The sequence below is a fragment of the Odontomachus brunneus genome, unplaced genomic scaffold (genome assembly GCF_010583005.1).
Source record: "Odontomachus brunneus isolate Ranch 3 - 2012 unplaced genomic scaffold, Obru_v1 Obru_scaffold_140, whole genome shotgun sequence".
Lineage (NCBI taxonomy): Eukaryota > Metazoa > Arthropoda > Insecta > Hymenoptera > Formicidae > Odontomachus > Odontomachus brunneus.
In genome coordinates, this window is record NW_022639590.1 from 390102 (window position 1) to 407443 (window position 17342).

The window sequence follows — 17342 nt, forward strand, 5'->3', positions numbered from 1 at the left end:
TCATACACGTCCGGTTTTATTGAAAAATGTTGAGGGCAGCTCCGGTAGAGTTATCGCAATTTAAGAAAGGGAACGAGTCAAAATGAACTCGAGCGGAACAACAGCGTAGAGAAAGCCGAGAGGAATCCGCTAGGAAGCATCTAGTGGGTCGACCGGTAGCAAGGGTAGTTGGTGAATCGCAGGATACCGGCTCTACGCGTCAGTACGCTGTCAGAGGACGCAAGCGCGCTCGCACCCCTTATCGAGTTCGAGAGCAAAAGCGACGGCTGCCGGTAGTGGTGGCGATGGGGGTGGCGGTGGTGATGGTGGTGGTGGTGGTGGTGGTGGTGGTGCTGATAGTAGTGGTAGTGGTGATGGTGGTGGTGGTGAGAGTGAGGGTGGTGGTGGTGGTGATGCTGTATATCTGTATAGACGGATATATACGGGGGAAGATACGGCGGAAGAGGGTGGAATGGTTGTAGGTGGCGGCACACAGAGCCGAGTTAGAAGATAGGGGGGATCGACGGTGAGGGAGAACGAGAGAGGGAACGAAGCCGACGGAAGGGTAGGAAGACGAAACGCGGGTAGGAGAGAGAAACGACGGAGGGTGGCGGGTGCAGCTACGAGTCGAGCGCCGCAGTGTTTGTCAGTCCTTCGTATGGACATCACGTTCGGCGAGACTGATAGTACCCACCGGTATTGGCATCCGTATATACGCGTATACGCTTTTGGCGGCATCCATCATCGTCGATAGCGAGCAACGTCGATCGCGCGTCAATTCCGCCGTAGATGAACTCGCGGTTGCACGCGTTTTCGCGATCTCCGATACCGTCGTCGCCGTCGTCGTCGTCGTCGTCGTCGCCGTCGTCGTCATCATCGTCGACGACGTTTCGTCACTCAGTCCAGCGGACGAGCGACGTAGCGAGATTTCTTCGAACGGCCGAGATGTGAAGACGTCGACTTGGAAGCGATGTGGCTTCCGTTGATGCTGCTCGCCTTGATGGCGAGCGGTTCCGCCTGTCCAGACCTTTGCGAGTGTCATCAGAATAATATCGAGAAGAACGCACCGGTACTATCGGACGTATCCTGTCGTGGACGCGCACCCGGTTTGTCGGAGATACCAGTGGGGGCGAGGAGTTTATCGTTGGACAGCGTCGATAGTTCTGAAATCACTGTCTTTTTCGACGAGCTCGAGGCTGTTGAGTTGGCGAACGATTTCGAGATGACTGGTACCCTGGTGGATCTCGAGACGAACGATACGTCGGTGGAGGGGACGCGCGCGACGGAGATTCTGCCGTATTTAAGCGAGTTCGCGGTGACAAATTGTTCGTTGGTGTCTTTGAACGCGTCGTGGCACGGTTTCGAGCGCTTGAGGGCACTGAATCTGTCGTGCAACAATTTGCTGCGACTGAGGGACGTGCTGGTGATACGAACGACGAATCTGAGCGAGCTGGCATGCCTTGATCTATCGAATAACTCGTTATCAGACATCAGTGTCGGGACATTTAGGACGCTCGTCGGACTTGTGAGATTGAGTTTACGTAAAAACGCGATCAGTATGGTGGACGAGGACGCGTTTCGCGGTCTGGACCGACTGGAATTCCTCGATCTGTCGGACAACAGGTTGGCGGACTTGCCGGATAGCGCGCTCACGCCGCTATATTTCCTGCAGAAACTCGACCTCAGTGGTAACCAGCTGCAAGTTCTGGGCGCCAGGTGGTTCGAAAGTCTCGACAGATTGAGAGAACTCGACGTCTCGCGAAACGGATTGGCTCGGGCGGCCTCGGGAACGCTGCAGCCGTTATCGGGGCTGTCCGTCCTGAGACTCGCGGAGAACCCGCTGAGAGAGAGAGACGTATCTTTACTGCTAGGCACCGGTAGACGACTCGAGACCGTGGACGCATCCCGCACCGGATTAGCCAGAGTTCCGGCCGCTCTCACGAGATCGGTCAGGGCTCTGAGGCTCGCCGGGAATAGATTGACTACTGTTCGTAGCGGTGATCTGGATAGCTATCCCTTGCTACGTATATTCGACATCGCCGACAACCATCTCGTGGATATCGAGAACGACGCTCTGGGACGGCTGGAGGTGTTAGACGAGCTCGATCTGTCCGGCAACGTTCTCACGAAGGTGCCCGGAAGTCTGCCGAGCAGCCTAACGGTACTGAAGCTTCAGCGAAATGCGATAACCGCGTTGAAGCTCGACGATCTCAACGGATTGTACAACCTGCGATCGTTGATACTGAACGATAACGACATCAGCGTCATCGAGGTGGGCGCGCTCGGTCAACTGCCCCTGCTCGTGGAGCTCGATCTATCCGATAATCCTATCAAAGCGTTACCGACTAATACCCTAAGTGGACCCAGTAATCTGGCCAAGCTCCGGATGTCGGGGCTGGCTTCGCTTCGACGACATCAAGAAGAGCAAAGTGATATGGCGTTCCCGGTACCGACGCCGGAGCGGCTGATAATGCTGGACGTGTCGCGAAGTCCGGCTCTGGCGGAGCTGTTATTGGCGGATGATGCCGCGCTGTCTGCCTGCAAGAGCCTTATAGAGCTTAACCTGTCGCAAACCAACATCAGCACCATCAGATCCGACCTCGCGTACATGCTGCCTCAGCTGCGCTTCCTCGGCTTGGGAAGAAACGACTGGGACTGCACGGAAGATCTCTACTGGTTGGGCGAGTGGGTGAGGCAACACCGCGAATCCAAGCAACGATCTCAACCGGCTCGATGTACCAGCCCGCGGAAATTGGCGGGGTTACTTTTGTACGAACTGCCGCCGCCGCCGAACTCCGTCCTCCCAACCACCGCGGACAGTGACACGACGGGCACCACGGTTACCCTATCTGCCGTCTTCACGCTCGAACATGCGTCGCATACTGATCTGCCAAACGTCACGGTGTCTTCCAATATCTACAGCGCGAATTCCGATCACAACGTCACGGATCTTCCCACGCTGTCGTCCGTAAATACGGAAGCCGCACCGAAAGCGGAGGCTGCAGCTGACTTAGACACTCTCCTCGCAGAAGCCGCCCCGGTGGAAAAACCGCGAGTCTACGAGGCACCGACGTCCTTCCGTAACGTCACGTCGTCGATCACGACGCGGACGAGCCGGGAACCGGGTCGGAAGAGCGATAAAACAAATCGCGTCCTGATGGATCAGAATTTAATCAAGCGGCCCGTCAAACCGGTCTCACGAAGGCGGAGCGACCTCGAACTATCCGTTTTGGAAGTGAAGGACGAGACGTATTCGCAAACTTTTGATAACCGGGCTGATCGCGGGCCGCAAAGAAACGGAAAGATGAGCAAACTCGCCGCGTTACCCGACGAAATCATTTCTCCGGAGTCCTCGTCGCAGCTCGGACCTAAGCGCACGGACGAGGATGCGAAAGCGGTCGAGAATCATCCGGGAAGAATAAGCAACGCGACCAAGGAGAACGCGGTGTTGGATGACCGTGGCTCTAACACAATAGCGGAAGAACTGAATGGTCGGGCAACCGATTCCGGTGCTCGAGTGTCCGACGCTCTGTCCGCAGGTGCTCATCCTGGAATGTTAGTATTAGTCGGCGCTGCCCTGGGCGCCGTCGCGGCGCTCTCCGTCGTTCTCTCGCGTAGGGCGACGGTCCACCGAACGGACAGGTATCATCGCCACGAGAACATTGAAGTGCACACTCTGACACCCACCACGGAACTTTGGTGACCAGAGTCGGAATATGTTCGTCTGTTCGAGAGGGACAAGCGACTGGAAACCACCGGTAACCGCGACGGCGAAGCGTCGATAACACCTCGTCGACAATCGACGAGGTCACGGCTGATTGATGTGTGTTTGAGGAAGATCCTGAAATAATCGTATCGGTGTGATCTCGACGGGCGTGTGCATCTTGTTATTGTGATGATGACGGAATCGAAGTGGATTCGCCGGCCGCGACGATCGAGGTGTTAATCGGAAAGTTGGAAGGACCCTGATTTGCGGGGGAACCACGGAATAGGGGCTGAACGTCCAAGTTGGGAACGAGATACTCCCCGAGCTAATTCACGTCACTTCAGGTACCGCCAATACGTTACGGATTACGGAGCAATACCCGTAAAAATAACAGATTATTCGAGCGTGACTGGAAGCTACGGGATCCGCGAAAAATAAAAAGGCGGCAGTTTCTAGTGTCAAGAGAGTATCGAGACCGTCGGAGATGTCTGCAGTGCACAATTAGAAAGACAGACATTCGTCACGAGTGTCTGTCGCGAATATAAAGTAATGTGTTACTTGTAAAGTTCTACTCTCTCCGCAATCTCGCGTGTCCGGCTTATCAAGTCTCTTGAAAACGGGGCGTGTGGCGGTAAAGGTAAAACCACCCAAGTATCATCGATCGACAATACGTGTATTCCGTGAAACTTATTCGACGATAACACCGTTTAAATTTTACCGACGACAGCGAAGATGTCGAGCGCTGCAGTCAAGACGTTGGGAGCAGAAGCGAGGATCTCACCGCGCCATTTCATACAAATTCCGACGTATATAAACACATCGGGAACTGTGACGCGCGACGTCCGCGGGGAAATACCGAACGTGTACTACAAGCTAGGGACTCGGAGAAAAATTATGAGGGAAAATTTTGGCACGGTTTCGGCGTGTCGAACGTTACGCTACGGAATATCGATGTGCTGCGGGGAAACCTCAATCTTCTTCATGCTAAACGCCACTCGTAGGATGAGACGCGCGGATAAGAACGATCAAATGTCATCGCAGACGTGTCATGATCGAATGATTACGGTCGAGCGGCTTACCGATTTAGCTAATTGGCTGGGGTTGGACCGATAAATTGAACACAGTGACAATAATAATGGTTACACGCCGCGTCTCAAGAGCTCGGCTCTTCGCGGTACGCTCAATTCCTGAGAAGACTATATTGTGACTGAAATGAAGTGCGAGTGTAATAAAAGTAGGGAGAGTGCATAATGGTAGTGAGAAAGATAGAAGAAACAGGTAGGCCAGCGCCAAAATAACGCGGAATGTAGGGGGCGAGAAATTTACGATGGCAAATAGTATGCTTGAAAGGCAAAATCGGACGGGAAGCGAGAGCGACTGTTAGACGGAAAATAACTTTTATCGAACGGCGTATGCGTGTGCGAGAGAGGAAAAAAGAGAGAGAGTCGAGTGTAATAGAAAGAGAGCGAGATAGAATGCGAGAGAGAGTGTGTGTGTGTGTGAGAGAGAGAAAATATTCGAGAACCGTTCTTGAATTCAGTAAAATGGGATGTACAGAAACGTTGCTTCCGTACTTAATTCCACTAAGCTTGGTGAGCTATCAAGACTTCTTAACAAATTCAAAAACGAAAGAAAGAATATGAGAGAAAGAGAAAGAGAGAAAGAAAGAGAGAAAGGAAGAGAGAAAGAAAAAGAGCGCGCGCGCGAGCGAGAACGCAGATAGACAAATAGCGAAGAGGCTAAATATTATCTTTCTTAAAATAACCAGTGTCAAAATACCGCTATAATAATAAACCGATGTACAAAGATGTATGTTTATCGATTTTTCTTCTCATTGCCTTCGTCGAAATATTGTTTCCTATATTCTTTACACATGAAACAGATATCCTGTGCATGCTGCAATATCGTGCTGCAGAATGAACATTGAGTGGATATATCCATATGTAAATACTCTGAAAATAAACTACATCAGTAGCAACTACTACAGCAAGGTAAACATTTTAACTTATAAAATTGATAATATGTATGTACATTGCAGAAACATATGTGCTTGAAATAGGATAAATCTTGAACAACAATCTTGATTATGTATCATAACAGGATAAGTCTATCAATTCGTGCTTTTACGTTGTTTTTATTACGAATTACACGATATTTTCGAGTCGAGTTAAAATTTCGTTTTATCAGAGATAATTTTGAAAAAAATCAATAACTGAAAATTAACGTCACAATAAATGTGCAGGTAAGTAAATTATTGCTAATTATCTTGTATATATATTTGTGTACATATGTAATATATCTCAAGAAAAAGAAAAACACATTACATCTCTTCTCATCTAAAATTTAATAGTTAAAAGTCTCATATTCTTTTAATTGCTTGTCATGTAAAAGTAATTAACACAAAGACCAGCCTCTACTTAATTTCCTTCTTAGTACCTATATAATCAAAGGAAAGACAGAAAAGTTTTTTTGTAAGATAAATTATAAGATAGATCAGACCTGTATTTTAGTGATGAGAACAATGTCAGAAATATTACTATCGTGCCTGACATGCTTTTTTTTACACCATTTAGCTGACAAAATTATAAAGATAACATTATACGTTGCAAACTGTTTATTCAATATTAAAATAACAAATGGAAGCAAACTAATAGAGAAGCAAAATCTAATAACGATGAAGACAATTATTTTAACTATTGAAAACTAACTGTGATAAATGTAAGCACGATTTATCTGCGGGTCTTCTTCTTACCTCGTAGAAAATAAACCTTAATTATTAGTATTATTATTAGATCCTAAGTAATATCTCGTATGAAAAATTTAAATTTTTTCCTCTGAAAAAGTAAATGGACTTGTAAGAGACATTGATTTTGATTTTAATCAGACCCACATCAACATCCCCACAATGTGCATAATGTACCTCAATTAAGATGTGAGCGACATTGAGTACATAAGATAAACATATATTGCATTTATTAAAAAAACAAGCTTAAAATCTCAAAACCTTTCCTTGCTGCAGCTGATTTTTCCATAAAAATTGTATATATACCAGGGCATCAAAATTGTCAATTAATTGGATTTAGATGACTTAATAATTTTAATGATCGACAATTCATTGAAATACGAGATGAGCATGCATAAACGATAGTTACATCGAAATATTAATAAACATCACTGTAAAGTAATTCAAAAGCATTAAAATATATGCGCTGCAAAATCGCAAAACTTCGTATTGACGCGAATGTAATTTCACGGGTAATCCGTAACGCTGCCGCTTTGACGGCCTGCGAGAAAATTTCTGAATAACGATAACAAGTCGGGGGCGGCAATGAAGAAAAACAATACCTACAAAGTACATTGGATAGTAACGATTCTGGAAGACTGACGCAACCTTGTGAGGCTCAGTTCAAATTTCCTATAAAATAATCCATCGTAAAGTACAACTAGGAAATTTAATCACAGTACAGCGGCTCTTCCCGCGCCTCAGCCCAGGGCTACGGAACTGGCAAATTCAGTAACATCTTGCAGAAGTTCGTTATCCCTACTCAGCTGTGCCACAAGCGCGTTGGTTTACCCAGACGCCCGTACTATTTCGTAATATTGACTTCATCGATGAAAAACAGAATCCAGTTTGGAACTCATCTGCATACCGATCCCAGCGCAATTACTCTCTTCACGCCGGGATATTGTATGGTGCGCGTTATTGCACCCAACAGCATGGCCACCACCGCTGGTCGTTCGTTCGACCAGGAAAATCATCAAAAATGAAAGCCAACATTGAAAGAGAGGAATTTTTAATATATCCCGCACGAATGGCGCTAATAATACCATATGGAGAGAAAGAGAGAGAGAAAAAGGGGGAGAGAAACAGAATTGCAATCTCTTGAAAAGCATTTTTACCTCAAATTTAAACGTGCACGAGCGGAACAGATATAAAATAAGACACTGATACGAAATATATACTAATACGAAAAGGACAAGATACAATTGATGAAAAATATAAGATAGCATGATACGATTTTGCGTTTGATATAAGTGAGAAACTGAGTTGAATTCGTGTTCCCACGGCATACGTCACATTTTTTAATCTTAAACATAGTCGAAATTCCAATTACATGCATACTGCGCCAATTCGTATTTCGCGAGCAATAAAAAGCATATTGCAATTTCGAACTCAATTGCACTACGATCCCAACCACGATCACTCATTTCCCGACGGGAGATTGCAAACTACGTGTTACGTTGCAATATATAACAATCATTACAATACGGAAGCGCGCTTAAAAAACGATAGTATCGTTCATAATCCGCAAGACCGATCGCGCAAATACGAAAGACACATGAGACAAAATCAAACGAAAATAGGAAAAAGGAAGAGAGCGAGAGCGCATTTCAATTTTTCAGATGTTGTTAGCGCGTATTTTCCGCGTCTTATTCAAGACTACTTATGCAAGACTACTGTTGAAAATCGCGACATTCGTGGGATAATCTGCACGCAGTTTTGCTGAACGCGCAGCTCTTCGCGCGAAAATATGGAATATTTACCGCGGTAACGAGGCCTGTCTAAATCCCTTAATAACGGCAGCAAATTGTCTTTGTGCGTTAATTATCATCGTCGAGTGGGTTATCTCCTATGCCGCGTATCAAATGACTCGTATATGAATATGGCGAAACGCACTTTACGCAAGTGCCCTTGATTAAATGTACATAGTTGTGTACGCTGTGATAACGTGGTACCATGTCACGCAGGCGGGAGATATTTTGTTACGTAAATTGGCTCGCGTAGTGTCTGTTGATCTATTGTGAAACGATTTCGCGAACCGTGAATTCAATCGACTCGCTTACTTGCCGTTCCACCTTATCTACGTTATCGCGACAATTTACTATACGTAAATTCAACGGACCTCTGAAAACACATTTTCAAAATTTGTACGCGCGATTTCGCCGCGCGTGTACGTCTCGCTACCGCCCGCATATCCGCGCAGTTATCTCAGTTAGGCAATGGGTACTTTTTATCAATTAAGGAAAAGTTCGTTTCGCTGGCATGTCGCGCGCACGTGTGATATAACTAACTGTAACGAACTTCCACTAAGTAATTTTTATTAACGCGGGGAACCTGGCGAAAAAGTATTCGCTGGTTGTTCCATAAATCGTGATCTTGGTTTTAACAAACGGTCGAAATTGTAAATATCGCGCACACGTAACGTGGAAGTGAAAAGATCAAATATTAGACCGGAGGAAGACCTTAAACATCTTTAGTCGAAACATTGTGTTTCCTTCACATCCGTACTCGTAATAGAACAAAGTTTTGCACGCCTGGTGTCTCTTTTCAATATCGTTACGAACAGTCTTTGGGCAATAAATAGGAGTTTCCTAAGTTCCTCCGATACGTACGATGGAAGTCGCGGAACGTCCTACATATAAATACAACAAAAAATACTTGACTCGTACCAATCATCCATTATTAGAGATAGAGTTGGCTGAACTAATCTCTACGGCCGGCCCAGCAGCACGGATGTTTGCTGTTTGAACTGGATAGCAAGCGAAACGTAACTCTCTGAACGCGGTAGCATTGATCGAACCGCGTCCTCTATGACACTTTCTGTACAAAGGAGAGAGAACCGACGCCAAGGTAAACTAGGTCTTCATGGTACGAGAAGCAGAGATCCTCTTCATCGCGTCTCCGATCGCCGCAAACCGCCCTCTTCCTCGTTGCGCTCTTTCCGATCGCGCGCTCCGCAAGCTCTGTGATCTTTTTATTTGCCTCCGAGCTTCTCGCGTTAGCTTGCCCACAGAACTCTAGTGGCGATCTAACGCGGATATTCGCCAACGTTCGCGTAAGTAATTAGTACGTCAAAAATATTTTCTTTCCGCTTTTTAACAAAAAGAGGAAAGGAAAGAGGAGGAAGTGGGAGAAGAGCAAGCCGATTTTTAGCGGTTAACAGATCGCGCCGCCTGCGATAACGATTCTCTAATCAATGCATTTGATTTGCAAGAGAGAAACGAGAAGTGCATGCGCGCAGAATTTTGGTAACAAATTGGAACGGAATCACAGCGAAAGAAGGGTAAATAAAGGGAATTTGAAGTGGATTACGAAAGATTCTCGCGCGCCCCACACGGAAGTATACTTTATACGACGATACTTCCGCCGGAGCGTCATTCAGGAAACTTATAGGTACGTGTGTGTTTGAGACAAAGTACAAGTGAGACAACCGTGCGAAAAAAAGACCAATGCGGATTTTTCTACGACCCTGCAAGAAATTCCTAATGCGACGCACCGGAGCTTTATGCCAGTTTTATCAGTTTCGCAAACGTAAAATTTTTTATGACGTCGCGCTCCAGAGGTCTCATAAAATATTTAAAAAAAATTTGCCAACGCGCGAGCCGATGATGCCGCTCATAGTGCGATTGAAAACTGCCATCCTTGGCCGTTATCTCGCACGCCTCTCGCTGTGAGGAGAGATATGCAATTAATGTCGCGCTAATAAATTATAACGCGGAGATACGCGATGGCGATGCGCTCTTTGATTAACGCGAGAAAAAATTGCAAAAATGCTAACGCATAAATTATGACTACTATCGCCGCGTCTTATCGCGGTCGAATTATCCGGCGAAAGCCAAAGAGCCAAATTCACAATCTCGTCCTCGTGTGTATATTGCGATTTCTGATATAAAGCGCGCTGCGCGATCCCATTAATTAAGCGAATATACATGTAATTGTCAATAAACCTTTGTACGCATATTTTAATTGTATACGCCGGCCACGTGTGTGACAGATAAATGTAAATTCTTCCTTCCTGAATACGCAATATTTCAAAAGCTCGCTCACGCAGCGACCATTATTTTCCACCATACTTTTTGGGCATGATTGACGAGCTTAAGCGCCGCGGTTCTGAAAAATAATTAGCTGCACTAATTGACTCCATTATTTACGTGCAAATAACTTTACCACTCCCGACGTAAAAATCCGCATTACAATGACGCTGTGAAAACGAGAATATCACGTAAGCAGACGTAGACGTTCGCGCGCGCACACATTCGCGCGGTGGTTGCTAAGGTTGCCTGACTGCTGGAATAATTGAAATTGATCGTTGTGGAAATGCCTCTTCTATATCCTTCCGTTTCACCCATTCTCCGCGGCCCTCTTTTAACTAGCGCGCGTCGAGAACTGTAGATATAAATTCCGTTCTGCTAATTTTTAGAAGGTTCGAAACTTTGTGATTGATGCCCATGACCTTAAAGTAATGGCGTTCTGCTGGTGCTTACTTATATATCGCGAAATTTCGCTTATTCTCTTGTCTATTTTATATTATTTGTGCCAACTTTATCACAACAAATTAATGTTAATAGTAAATTAATATTAATAAGATAGATTTACCAATACTAACGAATACATATTAAAATTGATAATTATATGTATAACTTTAAATATCAAGACAAAAAAGGGTACGCAAAGTCTGCTTTTTTGTCAAATGTCCGATCGAAGTAATAAAATAAGCGATCTGTAGCTTTCCGCAATAACATTAATTACATTTGGCCAAGTAATATGATTTTCTAGATACATTAACGGACTACTATTACCGTCATTGAAATAAAAGAAGAAAAAGGGAGGGGAGAGGAGTGAGAGTGTATGAGAGAGAGAGAGAGAGAGAGAAAAAGAGAGAGAAAGAGAAAAAGAAAGAATATCGTAACGATCGCGTTTCAACAATTTCACACATCCCTGTAATTTAAATAGCTACCACGTCGTTTACAACGACGATTCCGCTAACCACAGATTTACTGTCACGTACACCACGATTTTATCGGGTAGAGTATTCAATACAGTTTCGACGTTACGACTTTCGTTGTAATGCTCGCGATTGTGTGTTTTACTGAATTTTTCAAACCGCAGTGTGTATATTGCAAAGTGCTGTTGTTAGGCAATACAACTGAAAAATTTTAGTGTAATTGCATCTATAATAATAAAACAAATAATGTGTAAAATTTAAACAAAAAAATCATCGCGATTTTTTGATCGAGGTAAGTAATTTCATTCGAATTAGAAGAAAAAGCGGTTAAAAGATACATTATGCAAAAAAGATGACTGTCGAATAATAATAACTATATTGCAAAGTAAAAATAAAATAAAATAAAATTTGTTTAATATGTTCATATTTAGATGTAGAAGATACTTCGATATTCTAGCTGAAATAGGTGCAAACATCGCCGCCATCGAAGTAATTTCACGCCTTTGAGCCGAGATTTGATCCGACGTTTTTTTTTTTGCAATAGATGCAACTGCTGCCGTCTGTTAAATTGCGGCGAGCCACGAAAAATACGCACGGTCAATCGATTTATTCCCTCATATATTTCAGGATTACGAAAGTCCGAGGTCGGAATCTCCAGGAATATTTACGACCTGACCTGCCCAACGATACATCAAGTGATAAAACCGGGCGAATCGACTTTTTTTAATATCGAGCGCTGAAGAGTAACGCAAATAAAGATTGCGCCAAGTTAAATCCCAGAATGATGCACACACGACATACGTACTACACACGTTGTTTAAGGTAAACAAATTCACCCGACACAACTTCACCCTACGCGTAAACAAAATAAAAGAGAAAAATGCGTCGGTTTCCCAACTAATTTGCATACTAGGAGATGCATTACGCGCGCAAAATTGCACGTGAAATTTCGTTAAAACACATTGACCAATTTCTGCTTTAACTTTCATTGCTGTTCGCCCTGTCGTAAACGTGCTTAGGAGTGTACTTTCTCAGAGCACATGCTCATGTATGTGTATTCATGACACACGCAAGATTCAGTACGTTTTTATTGCAAAGCATATCGCAGAAGAGTAGTTGACGGACACACAGATGTGTAATAAAACTACACATACGTCGCTTCAGAAGAGAGTGCATATTAATTTTCGAAAAAAAAAAGAAGTAGGAACGCAAATAATGTGACGATAACGAAGTTTTCGTTTTAGGCTTCTAATACGTGCGGGAAACCCCTGCGATTATTGCCTTAATACAGGAATTCTCGAAACGACTATTCTCATACGTCTAAGTACTTTCCCGATTTAAGCGCCCGAGATTATGTGAATGCTTTTTCTGCGGCTAACTCTACATTTCAAGCTGGAATGTACACGAAGATGAAAGAAAGCGCCGAATCGCTCGAAAATCCCGTCGGACGAAATGCGATCACGCTGAATGTAAAATTTCTTGGTGGTTAATTGATCAGCTCTATATCTGATATCTGGTATTGACTTTCAGCAAGCTATACAACTACATGATCGATTTACATCGATATCAAGTTCAACAAATTAATTTTCATGCCGGAGACGTTTCTGGATTTAGCGTGTCAAATGACAATTTCTTAATTATTCAAGTTTTAAGGGGCGCGCTTTCGCATTTAGATGTAGAGGATGTATCGTGCAGCGCACTCTCTTTAAAATTCATAAAACACGTACTTGTCTAAGCTACATTTTACGTGACGTAATTTACTTAGTTAACGTAGCCACTACGTTTCTACGCTCGAAAAAATATGTCGCATGTTACATTCCGAGTCGTAACGCGTCTCGCGCAAAATAAATATAAATGTTTAAAAGGGAAGCGAAAGGAAAAGAGAGTGTGGGGGGAAGGGTGTGAATTAAAAGCGAATCGCTAAATGCTGCTTCAAGATATTTATAACGAGATTAACAGTCACTTTTCCAATGAAAATAGCCGTTTAAACAAAATAAGAATGACGAAAACACCGAAGCCGAGAGACACTAAAGACCCATCGCTCACACGTTTCGCAAAATCTCGCGGGCTGGTCGTGTTGTTGCTTTTTACGCGAATTTAATTGACGCCAGTCCCGCTGCGCGATTGCAGCTGATTATTAATTATTCTGCCGCGCCATTTGCAGACCGGTGAAAGAAATAAAAATTATTGAAGCGCAGCAAGCGTGAGGAAGGGGTGGCAGAGGGATGAAGGGGTGAAGGGGCAGGGGCGAGGCCGGCGAGCACGAGGTTGATTTTCGTTAGCAAACGATCTCTCGCGCAACGACGCAAAAAATCAGAACGTGCTGAAAATTAATCGACGATATCCACACCACGATCGAGCGGAAAAAAATCGCAGAACCGAACGTTCATACGTACGGCATGTCTATGCAATAATAATCATCGAGTATGTTACACATACAGTACGCAGAAATACGATATGTCATGGAATGTATGCCATATCTCGTGCCGTATTTTATACGTAACACGCGTCAGTGGCAGACCGACCGTTGTCACGTGGATGCGTTCAGAGAACGAGTCGAGTGAAATCGGTAAATAATTCTCAGTGTGTCGGTGTGTCAACAATTAAAAAGAAAGGAAGACATAGCGAGTGAGAACGATTCGTTCCTCTTTGATGAAGGGTCCGGTGCGCATTATGAAGATGAAAGAAACGTGATATTAAATCTTCTCATCTGATCATTCTTTGACGTGGAAGGATTTGCGTTCGTTTCGTGACTACGAGAGAAGTAGGAAATGTTATTTGTTACTAGGACTTCTCTCTCTCTCTTTCTTTCTCTTTCTCTCTCTTTGTATCACGTGGAGATATTATTCGTCTGTGCATCCCTCGCGATAAAAACAGGTCTGCCGAGGACGCGTACAAATTCGACGCAGACACCGCGAAAACGGAGCACAAAGTGAGCAAAATATTCGTATATACATTATAAATACGACGTCCGCAGTACGTTCGATACATGCTTGGGGAGATATGATCATTAGTCCGTCGTTATGTTCAAAAGCACACTACAGAAGAATTAAGGGACACGAGTAATGAGGAATCATTACTACGATGAGAAACCATTTGGCGAGAGAAAGAAAGCGGGAGATTCGACGCTTCTGATATTCACAATTTGGATAAAAATCTGAAGTAAATTCCGCGAAAATATGCGAAACAACGATTCTAAAGGAGAATTCTATTCGCAGTAAATATTTCACTTGGCATTCATAAAAAGAACGCACGCTAAACATTGCAGATTAAACAGCAACATATTTTATTTTACATTTCATACGTACGCTAAATTAACTTGCAGAGTTAAATATTTATTTCGCGCTTCTAAGCCGAGCTCATGAAAAAAGCAATTTCTCATTTGAGTTTCCCGCTCAATTGAAGTACTTGATAATATATGTCAGGTACTCATACGTACTCGGAAATTTATTATTAAAAGACGTTTCGCGATGTGTCTACATCCTATAAAAAGTACGTGGCCTAATACAGAGACAGCGCGAATTTGGACATATCTTTATTATTGTATTTCAAAGCTTTCCTTCGTTAGGTTAAGCATGGAACATTAGATTAAGTACAAAGCGAACCGTCGATCAGTTTTTGTTTGACACAAGACATCAAAGTGAACGCACATTTTGCATGATTTCGCCACGATCTCTAACCGTCGATTTCTAACCGTCGATAAAATCTGTGGGTCCACTATTTCACTCTAAAGCCAAGGGAACAATCAAAACAATGAACGCACGGAGACACTCACTTTGGTGCACTGTTAAATCAAGTAAAGTCGACAGATCATTCTACACTGTCGTACTTTACCTAATAAAGAAAAGCTCCGAAAAATACGGTAATAAAGACTTGGCCAAATTCACGCTATCTCTGTATTAGGCCATGTACTTTTCGAATGACCTTCGTGTATCACCTTCCGTGTCGTCAATTAGCAAGATTGACACTACGTACGGCTGCATGTGCCATGAAAGTTTATAGTTTCTAAAGCACAAAGACGATCCGTTGCAATGAAGAAATACGAGATGGAATCTTGTCAAGAAGAATTTTCCGTAACGTGGTCGCTAACGGAAAGCCGCGGGCCTTCATCCGAGACTTTGTAACTCTCTCACGTCTCTGTTTTAAGCCATCTTCGTGGCGGACCGTCTTTACGATTCTCTGAACCGTGGATCAGATTAAAGTAAAGCTCTGCAACAGTTTTGCAGCTTCCCTTTCTTACCCTGCCGTCCCACTACTAGTATACGATCTCGCCTGCGAGGCACTTGTCCAATCGTATAGAGGATTACGTAAACCGTAAGATTGTATGTCATTAACGAGATCCGCTCAATCTCAGATGGCGCGTATACCGTGAGGCTGACGCTTCCAAGCGTCGCGCAATGACGCGGCTTCCTGACGCGCACGAATCGTGCATACGCGCTTTACGTGACTCTGTAAGAATTTAATTAATATATTGCAGGTACGCTCGCCCTTGTGAGAAAGCGACAGATTTCAATTTGAAAGCGGCTCTTTGATTCCGCATTCGATTACGGAAAACCTTTAGAGGACGAAGCCGGGGCGCGGACTGCACAAACAGCTATTGAAGAAAATAGCGGATGAATGGCATACACTCGCAGAATTTCCAGAAAGATCCTTTGTCAAGGAGACCCCCGGCGCTGTTTGGCGCAAACATCCGCGAAAGGTGAGCGACATCAAAGGCAACACAGATAATTGGTTCGAGCTGTGCCAAAGCGGCGGTAGTGCGACAGGTGAAGATTGCGGGATTACGTAGGTGCGGCCTACAAACGCAATCATGAAGGAGAAATTTCGCGCTGCAAACTGCCGATGTCGCGCGTGTGTTTATTTATAGGATGTTGCTCTTAACTGGTGTAGAGTATCTGATCCGGTCAGAATCTCGAGTAGTTGTTGAGCAGAAGATACAAAGGATAAGCGTCGCGCCGGCGAAAAATCAATTTCTTCGATCGCCCGCGTATTAGCATATTAACCGCCTCATCCTCGAAGCGGATAAATCGAGAAAGTCGATGGCGCGAGTCTTCTCGACAAAGTTCTCCTTTTTATTTTCCCGAAGCCACGTCACAGCAATTAAACTTCTCGGGCTCTCGAAGTTCAAGGTAGAGACGATTCTTTACGAAGTACAAATATTCAATAAATAATTCGACCATGTACTCGAAGAACATTCAACTCGTGTAATTGCGGCGCGACACGCGATCGATATATCAAATCGTTATCCATGACAAAAACTCTGTTCTGATCCAATCGAGACAAAGACTCTCGTCGAATAGCGCGATCAGAGGAATCAACTTGAAGTCCAATTACAAGTATAAAATTATTGTTCTCATATTCCTCCCTCCGTCCCTGTCAGCGAACTGATTCCGTCCCGCCCGAAGAGGGGATTATCTAACCGAATCCAGACGAAACGAGTATCTTCTTCTCTTTTCTCACCCACCCTCTCGTCACTGCCCTGCCATTCCGCCAGCCTTGACTTCTAACAGACTCCCTAAGTCGCTCGTTCAATCTTGGAAGCCCGGCGCCAATCCGGCCCGCCTGTCCCCCGAAAACCGCAATAACATTTTTTTACAAGTTTCCCTGCGCTTCTCTCCCGGTCCTTTTAATTTGCATACAATTTCGCGATGGACTAGCCGTTCTTTGAACAACTTCTTTCAGACCCGGATGTAATCAAGGATCCCGATAAGTAACGCCGGAAGGAATGTTTGGCTTTAACATTCGCCGCGGTGGTTTCCTCCCATGAAAGCGAAAAGGAGAGAAAACAGTAATGAGAAAGCTCTCGCGCGCCATATTGACTGTATTTAGTGTCCTCTTATATTCGCGTGGTGTTCTCCTCTCTTTGATTTTTACTTAAACAAATAATTCGTCAGATTGCAATAAGGAACGTTGTTTCTCCTGTCACAAAT

General features: G+C 44.3%; 2 protein-coding genes across 4 annotated transcripts in view; one reads left to right on the plus strand and one right to left on the minus strand.

The window, feature by feature from the left end:
• The window catches only part of LOC116850256 (protein timeless homolog), a 121313-nt gene that overhangs the window by 75926 nt on the left and 28045 nt on the right, over nucleotides 1-17342 (minus strand). The window lies entirely within an intron of this gene.
• LOC116850257 (leucine-rich repeat-containing protein 15) lies at nucleotides 595-4422 on the plus strand. The gene has a single exon (XM_032828301.1). It carries the CDS (start codon nucleotides 950-952, stop codon nucleotides 3680-3682), a length of 2733 nt encoding a protein of 910 aa, XP_032684192.1. The 5' UTR covers nucleotides 595-949; the 3' UTR covers nucleotides 3683-4422.